A 13,094-nucleotide genomic window follows, 5' to 3' on the forward strand; every position below is an offset into this window, starting at 1 on the left:
TCTATTGGCAGTCTGTATCTCAGAGATACATGTCGTTTCTTTGACTTAGGCTTTCCCACCATCTTACTTTGTCAACTATCACAAGACACAAAATTCTGAGTACTGTTGGAGGAATGTTCACAGTCTCAATTCAGTTTATTGAATGTACCAATTCATATGTGAGCTAGAACCACTTCTGAATGACTCAGAATTAAATTTTATTAGATTCTTTTTGCTTTACGGAGACAAACATATCTTGAAATTTTTGTTGGGAAGACTTAATTAGACTTGTTCATCTTCTTGGGTCATGTGTATCTTTTCATCCACCATCTTAAATTCTAGATGCAGCAGTGAGTTCCAGGTCTTATGCAGAAACCAATCCTAAATTCATTTTCAGAGCACTGGGTTTTACAGTGACCTTTACTCATTTTGCACTGATATCTCAAATCCAAGCTACCATACTCGGGAAACCTCTTTCTGGCTGTAAAAAGGAGAGAATGCTGGAATTAGGAAACTGTATATGACACACCCATAAGGAGAAAGTTTTAGAGACAAAAGATTATAGTGTGACCATCCTCAGATGCTGGGGAAAAATTAAGCGAATTCACTGTTGCCTTATATGAGGGATATCCTAGACTTAAGAAAATGCCTTGGGACTAAGTAGGTTTTCACAAACAACTGAGTGATGAACTCAAAAAAACTTCTTGAAGACAATGGTAAAAGTGAGTCATGATTTACATTCTGCTGACTTTCTTTCTGCAGCTGTCAATAGAATTAAGAATACTCTATTTTGTTATCATAAAATCAATTCAAGCCTTATGTTTTATGTGAAAATCATTACTAAAATTCATTGCACCTTTATTTTATCTTTCAAAAATATTTAGAATTAAGCAGTGGCAAACAATTTTTTCAAATAGAACTTTCCTGGACATTTTGTAATATCCTTTCCCAAACATATTAACTAAATTATATCTATACATAACAAAGGCATTGATCAAAGAGAAAAGAGGAGTGTAAGAGAGAGGAGAAGAGGAGGGGGAGAGAGAGAAGAGAGAGAGAGCATGTGTGTGAATTCATTTTCACCCTTACATTATTTCTGAAATTACCACACTTCCCAAAATCACAGTGTTTTAATAAGACATTCTTCAGATTTCTGTTTGTTGTGTTGATATTGGCAAGGAATAAAGTCTGCATAGGGGCCAATCCACCCTGACACTTTTTTATGGTGTATGATTCCACTAGTATCCACTTATACATTGTATATAAACACTTACAAATTTCAATGAGAATTAATCTTATAGGTTGTGTAAAACCTGAAATATTTACTTACTTTACTTTTTGGGAAAAATAAGTTTATTAACTCCTGCTTCACTTTAGAGTCTTTTTTTAATTAGGAAAACAAAACAAATAAAAAAGAATGGTTGAAAAATTTGTAGTTGGAGTTATGAACAGATTCTACCAGCACTGCTATTCTGCCATGGTTAACTTTGTCACGTTTTTATCTAGAATTACAAAAGCAAAATTAGAGTTTTTTTTTTATTTTTTTATTTTTATTTATTTTTTTTTGGACAGGATTTCATAAAACTCAGGCTGACTTCAAAATTGCTATGTAGCCAAGAATGGACTTGAATTCCTGATAACCCTTGACTCTGACTCCCAGTTTTCAGGTTACAGAGATTTGTTACTATAACAGGTTATCAGTTTCTATGAAATAGAAATAATTCGGGAGGCATGGCAGGCTCTAGGGTAGGCTTCTCATCCAAAGCAAAGTTGAATTTGTGATTGAACAAATCTTGGTCTTGAGGGGCTTGTTATTTAGCAGATTATTTAGCAGCCTTTCTGAACTTTACCCCACAGTTGCGAGTTGTACAGGCTATGACAAAGGTTCTCCAAGCATTTCTGAATGTCTTCTCAGGGGCATCATCACCCCTAATTGTTAGTCAATGTTCAAATAATACTGTGAAAAGAAAAATAAATAACCTCTTGTCTTCAAATGCATAAGTCACATTTTATCCTCACTCTGAAATATCTGCTTCTGACCTTCGGAAGAATCCCTATCTGTTTCTTTCTCATATGAGTACAATTTATACTGTTATATCAGCCTCAGATGATAGAGAAGTTAAGTAGTATATGAATCTTAATTCATATACAATATATATCTCTACAGAATTTTTCCCCAGAATAATTCTTTAAACTACATCTTCTTTTCATTTTATTTGTTTGTTTTATTCTTTAGATTACCTTGAATGTTTGGGGTATGAGGGAAGGAAAGATTATGTGATCTCTTTGCCTTTTTTTTTCTTTTTTTAGTTTTTCAAGACAGGGTTTCTCTGTAGCTTTGGGGCCTGTCCTGGCACTAGCTCTTGTAGACCAGGCTGGACTCGAACTCACAGAGATCTGCCTGCCTCTGCCTCCTGAGTGCTTGGATTAAAGGCGTGCGCCACCACCGCCTGGCTACATGATCTCTTTGATACAAAAATACTCTGTCCTGTTTTCATAGCATATGTATGATTGAAATATAAAAATGTCCATAGAAATTAAAATCTTCAATTTTTAAGAAAAAAATAAAAGAGTGGAGCAATAAAAAGTATTCCACTTCTATACTTTATGTAGTTGTAGTGTTTGGAAAATGCAGAAGAAAGCTAATTTATACAAAGAGAAATTCCTTGCATTGAAAATTTAAGGACATAAATCAGTGACGGTATAATGTCATTTTAATTCAGTTTGAATAAGAATTTTCATGCAAATAATACTGAAGTTTAAACATTAAGAGTTTGAGGAGAATCAAATCAAAACATTCTATTTAATACGTATAGGACCACTGTACTCTGGGCAGTTCTGGTTATGTGCCCAGACCTGGCTGGACAAGTTCAAGCCATTCAAACTGCCCTGCATGAAACCCAACTATTGACAGTTGGGTTTTGCCAACTATTGGCAGAGATATTGACAGTTTACAGCTTCTGAGTGTTTTCTAAGGGTGTTGTCTCTGGTTGGTTGGTCATACTTTGGTCTTCAAACTCATGAGCATATGGAGATCACAAATGTCATCCTGAATTATATTTTACTTATGTGTTTGTGTGTGTATCCCTGCAATAGTAGTTTATGTACTCCACATATGTGAATGTTAATACAGAGGCCAGAACAGATCATTAGATCCTCTAGAGTTGAGATTGTAGGTGATTCTGAGCTGCCCACTCTGGGTTTTTGAAACTGAGAACCTAAATTCAGGTCCTCTATAGGAATAGTAAGCATTCATAAGCACTCAGCCATCTATGCAGGCTCAGTGATGTACATTTATTTTCAACTTCATTCTATTACCATAGATTTGTGAGCTATAAAGTGAAAGAAGCCTATTAGATGCCTTTTCTAAAAAAAAAAAATTATAGTATGCCTCTTCTGACATTGAAAAGAAAGTATCATCCAACAAAGTAATAGTTATTGTTTTTCATACTGTGTTTGTCTATAATAATGAGTTCTTTACAGGTTTAGTTCATGTATAATTTTAAAAGGAACTTACTCTTTGGAAGTAATAGAAAAATGTATAAGACTATTGACCACAATATAATTTACACTACTCTGTCATCTAAGTGATTTATAACTTTCTAGCCTGCATTGTGTGTAAATGTTTTATTTTGTTGAAGGAAAAGATAAGTAACTATGGTTATTAGTAACCTGAATAAATATGTTGTAAAAAAGATACAGGTTTGAAACACATTTATATAATTATTTACTAGTGTTAATTATTGCAGAACATATAGGAAATTAACCTATTATGTGTTAGAGGCCATATGAAGCCTGGGGTATATAATGGCTGTTAGACTAGACCATCTAAAATGAATAAATGAATGACTAGGTTAATTTATTAATATAAAAATAAATAAATAAATTGAAGTCAGAATTCTTATTTTGCTTTTTGAAGTCAATGAATATGTGTCACTTCATAAGAAGACCAATATTTTACTGTATACGTGCTGGGGAGGGATAGTCCTTCAGGGAAACCTTTCACCAAAATACAGTAGATAGTAATACAAGAAATACTTCAAAGAAAGCCAATAAGGACTATAATTGACTTGTAATTATGAGAAAAGAATACCAAAAAGCATTTCGCGAATACCCTATTATAGAATAAAAAATATAAGTTAAATAATCCAACACTGAGGTATTTTCACCTTATAGTTGATAATGCTCAGCAGCAGTTTCCCAAATAATAAATAAACTCATCAGAAATAATTATTAAATATATATTACTGAATAAACATAATAGGGTGAATATGATTATTTTAATTTGAAACTTAGCAATCTTTGTATATTTCAATATATTGGAATCTGAACACAGTGGAAGCCAAAGCTACAATGTATCATATCCTGAAAATGCATGATAATACCCATAAGCAGCATATTAATATAATATTATCAGCTAAACTACATTTTCTTCATATCTCACTGGGTATCCCACTAGTAATTATTTCATGTTGCAATTCAAAAATTTCATAGTAAATCTAGTAAAACAATATTATCACTCTAACTCTTTTAAAGAAAGTATCTTTAACAAATAGCAACAGAAACCTTTGCAAATCCATTTTTACAAATACCTCTGACAAATACTTGCATATTACCTGGTAATATTGTGACCCAAAGGAGCAGAATAACGAAAAAGAGATGAATCTTCATGGTACAGTTTCTTAAGCAAGAACTGAAAACAGATCCTCTTTGGAAAGCCGGTTCGTTTTGCATTCAAGAATCAATGACCACTTTTATTTATAGAGTTTCCGGGGAAGGACTTTGAAGCTTGAAAAACCATAATCATTTTTATGTGTGGGTTAATTACTGTACCATTTTCAAAGAACATGGTCATGACATTATTACTAGTAAATTTCCGCAGAACAAAAACTGCTTAGATTACCTTGTTTTTCTCAAAACAGGGTTTCTCTGTAGCTTTGCGAGCCTGTCTTGGAACTAGCTCTTATAGACCAGTCTGGCCTCAAACTCACAGAGCTCTGCCTGCCTCTGCCTCCCGAGTGCTGGTATTAAAGACGTGTGCCACCACCGCCCAGCTGATTGGATTAGTTTTAATGGGACTTCCCAATAACCAACTTTTTCATAACTAATTTAATAAGGAATTTTTGTTTAAAATGTTTGCAAAAAGTGGAATATGGAAAATTACAATTACCAGGCCCTCAGTTATAGGATATTTGTAGTGTTAACTATTTAAAGGTACCTATTATTAAGTAATTCCGTGTTGTCTCAGGATATTAAAGCTCACTATTATAATTAAATTCTTGTATTTTACAATTTAAAACAACTAGAGGTCTGGAAATCACATGGTTGTTATGATTATAAGATGCAATATTTTATATATATACGATTACCAGGAATTCTCTATTCACTGATGTTCATGGGGAAGACTTCCACACATTTTAATGATAGTTTATTAATTTTTAACAATTACTCATTTAATTTCAACCTTCAAAACCTAAAAGTTTTTATCATTCTTTTTATGGACTTGAAAGTGATGTCAGTTTCAATCTGTATGCTTTTAACATCTTTATTCTACATATGGTAAAATCAATCTGCTGGTAGTTAACCCAGCTTACAGAAGCTGATACTTTGAAAAAAGAAGTAATGGATTCTCCTACCACAGTGTAAGGTCAAGTAAAATACTCGGACTGTTGTTTTTAAACTTTACCTACATATTAATTCTCAAGAGGACCAATTCATTTGAGATTTCAGAACTCCTTTTCCCCCAGTGTCTGATTTTGAAGGTTGGAAATGGAGATTCAGAATTTTCATTTCTAATAAGACTAGGGAATGTGATTTCTGTTGAAAGCGAATGTACATAGAAAGTATATCTGATCCACTCATTCCATAAAACAATAAACATATGATAGATAGAACAGATTCATACATATTAAGGAGCTGGTTTGAGATTTCCATCCAGGCTTTTCACCACAAGTAAGAAAGGGGAAAGAAAGATAGTTGAACTTACAAACCTGATGATAATACGTATGACAAATGCTTCTTCCTATAAAATAATAATGAAAACTGTGGAATGAAGTCAAAAGTCAAAGAAGGAATACTAGTTCTATGGAAGGGTATTTGATTCCTGAGAAAGAATACAGCATGGAGAATTTATCATGGCTGAAATGGAGAACAAGTCCATTCTTATTTTACTATGTAACATTTTATACATGAATATTATGAAGTATTGACATTTAGAATTCAGTGGTTGATTTCTAACTCCATCAGTTACTTGACACATAGGATACCATGCAAACATTTCTAGTTTGGAAGTAGTGTACTAGCGTATCTTGAATAGAATATACAGATGAATAGAACACCAGCATCAAGACGTTGTTTTTTTCCATTGGTTAGATTTAAAGGGTTTACAAAGAAATCACATACTGCCATCAACCAAAGAGAACTGGAATGATGGTAAGAAATTATGACAAACTTGGTTCTAAGAGAATAATTACTATGAGAATTATGATTTCATATAATGATAAAGTATTAATCTATCAACAATACATCTATATGCATGTATATGCTAACAGAATCCTTAAAATACACTGAGCATAGAGTTGAATATGGCAAAAACTGAATGATGAAGAGGTAATAAATATTATGAAACTTGGAGGAAATAATGCCCTGCTTTTAATAATGCATTCTGCAGGTAGAATTGGTAAAGAAAAATATCAACACATTTATAGAATACTCAAAGCATCAAAAACAACTCACATACACACACACAAGCAAAACACTTATTCCTCTCAAGTGACCATGGAACATCTCTCAAGCAGTCAAAATATTAGGACACAAATAGGTTCAAATAAATTTTGGAATAGAAATGACATATTTCTAATCAGTTGTGTTAGAAATTAACATGTGAAGACAATTTAAAAGGTCATAGGCATCTTAAAAATCAAACAATAAATTCTTAAATAAATAGTGTCTTACAAGAAGATCAAAAAGAAATAGGAAATTTACTTAAGATGAATAGTAAAATATAATTTTGGGTGATGGATTAACAGTTAAGAGCACTTACACCTCTGCCCTCTGAACTATGTTCCTAACTGTATAAAATACCTTGCAATCATTTTTTTTTGTTTTGTTTTTTGTTTTTCATGACAGGGTTTTTCTGTAGCTTTATAGCCTGTCCTTCCTGGGACTAGCTCTTGTAGACCAGGCTGACATTGATCTCACAGAGATCCAAGAGCCAGCAAGCAGAAAGATAAAAGAAAACTGGACGGAAAATGTGTAGTCAGGAGACCACGAGTTAGTTCCTGGCCACATAGCCCTAAAATAATCACACAGAAACCATATTATTTAAATCACTGCTTGGCCCATTAGCTCTAGCTTATTATTGGCTAACTCTTACAATATTAATTAACCCATTTCCATTAATCTGTGTACCACCATGTGGCTGTGACTTACTGGCTAAAATTCCAGTGTCTGTCTCTGGCAGGGCTCCATGGCTTCTCTCTGACTCTTTCTCCTTGCTCCCAGCATTCAGTTTAGTTTTCCCTGCCTAGCTGGGTTCTGTCCAACTAGAGTTGGACAAAAGCAGTCCTTTATTAACCAATGATATTTACAGAATACAGAGGGGAATCAGAAATTACTAGTTACGGATTTAAGATTTGTTGTAAAACAAGAAAATTTCAAACATATCAAGACTTTCTACCTGACATAGTCTTTGTTTTAAATATTTCAATACTGGGGAACATGATTCTGAGCCTAATCTTATTCCACCCCATTTTTCTAATCTATTATGCTAACTTCAGTCAAATTCTAAATCTAATTTTTTTGCATCAATAAAGCAATATAACATTGTTTTTTGTCTAAAAACATACATGCATTTGACTAGTCAAATTAGATTACAGCTGTTACTAATGTACCAGGCTTGAAAAATTATTCCAATATTTTCTCTCTCTAGACACTGTAAATAGTGTCATCATGTGATCATATTAATGAAATGATTCAAAGTTGGTTACATTAATTTAAGAAGTCCTAATTCGTTGATGTTTAAGATTGATACATATCACAATAATATTAATATTTCCTGCTGGCAAAGACATCAGAGATAAATGAAAAAAGAGAAGGAGGGTGAATATTCTTCATGACTAATGTCTTGTAAGAAAGCAGGTACTGGTCTGTATAAACTTCTGTTCTTATTTACTATGATGAAAGGAACTCTTATTTTATTAGGAGCAATAACTGTGATGTCCAGCTGAGTAGTGGCTGTTAACAGAGTCTAGAGAAAGCTGATAATGGACAGACAAATATGCCATCTTTTCTCTTGCAATTTCTTTCTACAAGAAATTAAACAAGTTACAATAATGTGGGTATAAATTGAAAGTTATTAGCTTGACAGAAATTCTTTTAAAAATATAGAATATGATTTTTTCTATTCATTCACAGTTATTATTTAAAGCTTCTTGTGCTGATTATGGATCTCAATGTAATAGGTAAGTGAAGTTACATTTCTGAAGAAAGGCTTTGAGGATCTACCGAGGTCAACATTGACCGTGGAATTAGAGCAGAAAGAAAACACTCCTCAACTCATTTTCTTTCCACTGTCTTGCTCTGCCTATATCTGGCATTCAGGACCTACAAAACATTCAGTTATTCATTATTTTAATGTTTAGACTTATTAGAAACCTTACCACCTTCATAAAGCTGTACATGATGCATTTGTTAAATGATAGTGAGCCAATGAGGATAGTCACAACTCTTGGACCACTTACAATGTAACTTCATAAATAAAAATTATCAAATTAATCTATCATATACTCTAACAAATTAATTTTTAACTTTCACTACTTAAACAAGATTTTTTCCCCTACTTTTCATACACAGTTTAGTTTGGAAAAGGGAGGAAAGAGAGAGAAAGTGGGCAAAGTCAGAATCATCCTTAGTTATATTCACTAAACACATGGCCATCTACATACTTTTTTGCTATTTTTCACTGAATATTTAGCAAAATTATAACCTTATATAAAGAAAATTTGTAGAAGGGGCTAGAGAGTTTCCTCAGAGTTTAAGAGCACTGGTCACTATGCCAGAGGATCAGGGTTTGACCTAAGCACACAAATGGTGCTTCACAATCATCTTTTTTTCCCTATATATTTGTAATTCTAATTTGTAAAAATCTAGTTATAGAAAGGAAATGAATAAATTTCTAAACCTCAATTTCTACTTCCACTTGTGGTAGTCTGGTAACAATGTCATTATAACCTTAGACAGTATGAAAGATATGTTTTAAGTTATTTTATAAGAAGTTCATTTCAGGCTCTATCCATCACCCTCCACAATTCCCATCATCTTCACTAGAAAATGATTTTTACTGAATAAATACATGAATTTATTGAAATAATTTAAAAAGAAATACCAAGCCTCTAAGGAGAAACAAGCGCTAAGAATGACCTATATCCTAGCACTTCATGAGACAATTTAGAGACCACACATACCCCATAGTAAGTGCCTGAGCTTACTTTCCAGGCCAAGTTTTCTTGATAAGGCCAGGAGGAATTAAACCAGGCCAGTTTGAGGGGCCATTTCAGGACTGGGGAGGTGACAATTTTTATTTAGAACAATCAGACCTTATATATCTTTATCAGAAGCAGAATATAATGACAATTGCCAGGATAAATGCAGTTGGCAGAATACAATGATGTTTGCAAGATATACAGGGTACGTCAGAGCAAATGTGCTGTTAAGCTTCCATACTTCCATGACTACTAAGGCAAATACAAAGACACATAAAGCAGCTTGAATTCTTCACTACCTGAAGGAATGCCTCCATTTCTCAGGATCTGGAAGGCATACATTGTCCCAAGACCTATGGACTCCAACCTGAAATACTTATGACACATGTCTCTCGAGTCAGCTAAGCCAGGCCAACCCCATGGTTCCCCGCACTCCATATCTGAAGACATTATTTAGACTGTCACTGTAGGGAGGATTTTGGCCTTTAGACTAGAAAATAAGGAGCCCAGACCGCTTTTGTATGGAGGTTGTCAAGATGGGCTCACCTCTCCCTTCAAACATGAAGAAAACTGACATGTTTATTTTTTTATCCCACGTCTCTGACTTTCATTTACATTGAACATTTATTTTATAAACTTGATCCTTTAAGACATAACTCTGTCCCTGGCCAGTTTTGCAACTTAAAACTATGTTTCTCTAACTCAATATGTAGCTCTGTTTGACTAACCCTATGACAATAGTATGAGAAGTGTGAAAAGTATGACTAGTATTTTCAGATTTTGGTGGAGATGAGCTTGTTTTCAATGAAATAAATCACAAAGAACAAGGCATGTGCAGTACATGGGGGCAAGAACACTTATTAAATGATAATGTACCAATAACATCCATCTAAACTCAGAACTTGCAAATGAGGAAACAAAGAACAAACTTTGAGTAGAAGCTTCAACAGGTGTGCTACTCTCTGGAGGATAGAAAGGGGTTTTGCGATAAAAGTACTCAAGGAAAGATCTAACCAAGTTTGAAATCATTTCAAGGTAAGGGAAATTGCCCAGAAGCATTGTAGCAGAAGAGAATTTGAGTCAGGAAGTCTCAAAGCAATGCTACTGTACAGGAACTTCCAAATTAGAAACTGTTCTCATAGAGTATAATATGAAACCTCTGATGTTGAAAACCTAAGAACATTCTGTGATAGAAGTGGACACCCATTTAGTTAAAGACAGAGAGTTCCTCCAGACCAGCATGTAACATTTCAACCCAACCACACAGATATTTCATAACAGGCCCTTCATTAAAATGCCATAGTCCCTTTGATCCAAGCCTATGCTTCACTGATATTCTGAATACTGACAGTTATTAAGTTAGTGATAAAACTTTATTTCATTGGGGGGGGGACAATGAAAGCTATGCCATTATATAAAACAAACAAAAAATGCCTAATTAATCAGTTTATAAAGGCACAAGGAATGGTAGAAAATAAAAAAAGCTGGCTAAAAATGTTCCTCTAATAGACATTTAAATGTATAGATTCTATTGGTTAAAAGACAAAAGAATTTAGCACTACCAGAAGGTAGGAAACAGTTCTGGTAGTTCTCAACCACAGCTTGTCCTTAGCTGACATCTTCTGGAAGGGGAAGAAACCTAGGTCAAAGGCCCAGAAAATATTTTCAACAAATAATAGAAGAAAATTTCTCTGACATAAGAAAAGAGATACCTATCAAATTACCAGAAGCAAATGGAATACCAAATAGATTAGATCTGAAAATAAATTCCCCTTGACACATAATAAATGAAACCCTAAACATACAGGACAAGGAAAGGATATTAAGAGTTACAAAGGAAAAGGACAAAGTAACATAAGTTAAAATGGATCAAACATATTTATAGGACAGTTCACCCAAAGACAATAGAATAGAACTTCTTCTCATCACCTCATTGAACTTTCTTCAAAACTGACAACATACTGAGACACAACACAAGTCTCCAAAGATAAGAGAAAATTGAAATAACACCTGCATCTTATCTGATCACAAGGGACAATAACAGAAGCATCAGAAATTTTACAAAATCATAGAAAACAACTCTGTACTGACTAGAAAATGGGTCAAGACAGAAATGGAGAAAAAAAAAATAAAGACTTTCTAGGTTAGAATGAAAAAGAAAACACAACAAACCCAAACTTATGGGATACAATGAACACGGTTTTAAGAGATACTTTTACAGCACTATATGCCTTCATAAAAAAAACACAATAAAAACAAAAACAAAAAAACCCAAGCATCCGCAAATAAAAAAACTGGAGGGATCTCATACAAGTAAATTAATAGCAATACCAGACTGAAAGTTCTAGAACAAAAGGAAGAAATCACATCCAAAAAAATTAGATGCCAAGAATTAATCAAACTCAAGGTAGATAGAATCAATGATATAAATACTTGGTTCTTTGAGAAAATAAATAAGATTGACAAACTCTTATCAAAATTAAGTAAAAGGTATAAAGAGAAGATTAAAATCAAGAAAGTTAGAGATAAAAAGAGGGAAATAACAACAGATACTAAAATCCAGAGAATCACAAAGGTTTAAAAACCTGCATTCCACGAGATGGAAAGATCTAGAAGAAATGGATAATTTTCCTGGTACATATCACTATCAAAGTTAAATCAGGATAAGATCAGCAATTTAAACATACACATAACTGCTAGTGAATAAAAGCAGTATTAAAAGTCTACCAGTCCCCAATATAGACCATGTTTTAGCACAGAATTCTCCTTGACTTTCAATGAATTGTAAATGTCAATACTTCTCAAATTACCCAAAAAATAGAAATACAGACCATTTACGCTTATGACCGTAGATGCAAAATTCCTGAATAAAATGCTTACAAGCACAATCCAAGACCATATCCAAAAGATCATCCAACATGATCCAACAGGCTTTATCCTACAGGTATAAACAAACTAAAAGACAGAATAGAGTTGGTCATCTTTTTAGATACATAGAAGGTTTTTGACATCATTTCAATAATCCTTCATGATAAAAGTTCTGGAAAGATTATGGGTACAAGAGACATACCTCAACATTACAATGACTGTTTACTAGAACCCATAACCAATATTAAAATAAATAGAGAGAAATTCAAAGCACTTTCACTAACAGCAGGAGCAAGACAACATTGCCCACTCTCTTCACACCTATTTAGTATAGTACTTAAATTCTTCACTAGAAAAAATAAGATAACTGAAGATCAAGGAAATATATACTAGAAAGGAAGAAGTCAAAGTATCTTTATTTGCAGATAATATGGTAGTGTACATAATCGAACCTAAAAATTCTACTTGGAAACTCTTACATCTGATAAATATTTTCAACAAAGTAACTTGAAGCAAAAGTAACTCAGAAAATCTGTAGTCCTTTTATATAAATGATAAATGAACTAAGAAAGATATTAGGGAAATAAGACCTTCTAAAATAGCCTCAAGGTCTTATTTCCCTAATATCTTTCTTAGTTCATTTATCATTTATATAAAAGGACAAGCAAGGAACTCAGGACCGCGAGGGGTACACCCACACACTAAGACAATGGGGATGTTCTATCGGGAACTCACCAAGGCCAGCTGGCCTGGGTCTGAAAAAGC

At 33.4% G+C, this 13,094-nt stretch overlaps 1 protein-coding gene across 1 annotated transcript in view; it reads right to left on the reverse strand.

Moving 5' to 3' along the window:
- Positions 1-317: 317 nt before the first annotated feature.
- Positions 318-13,094, reverse strand: part of LOC101999132 — a 13,967-nt gene continuing 1,190 nt past the window's right edge. Inside the window, 3 exon segments of the mRNA XM_005369559.2 lie at positions 318-460; positions 4,596-4,730; positions 12,300-12,399. Coding sequence (XP_005369616.2) covers positions 318-460; positions 4,596-4,730; positions 12,300-12,399 — 378 coding nt within the window.

The sequence above is a fragment of the Microtus ochrogaster genome, unplaced genomic scaffold (assembly GCF_000317375.1).
Source record: "Microtus ochrogaster isolate Prairie Vole_2 unplaced genomic scaffold, MicOch1.0 UNK52, whole genome shotgun sequence".
Classification (NCBI taxonomy): Eukaryota; Metazoa; Chordata; class Mammalia; order Rodentia; family Cricetidae; genus Microtus; species Microtus ochrogaster.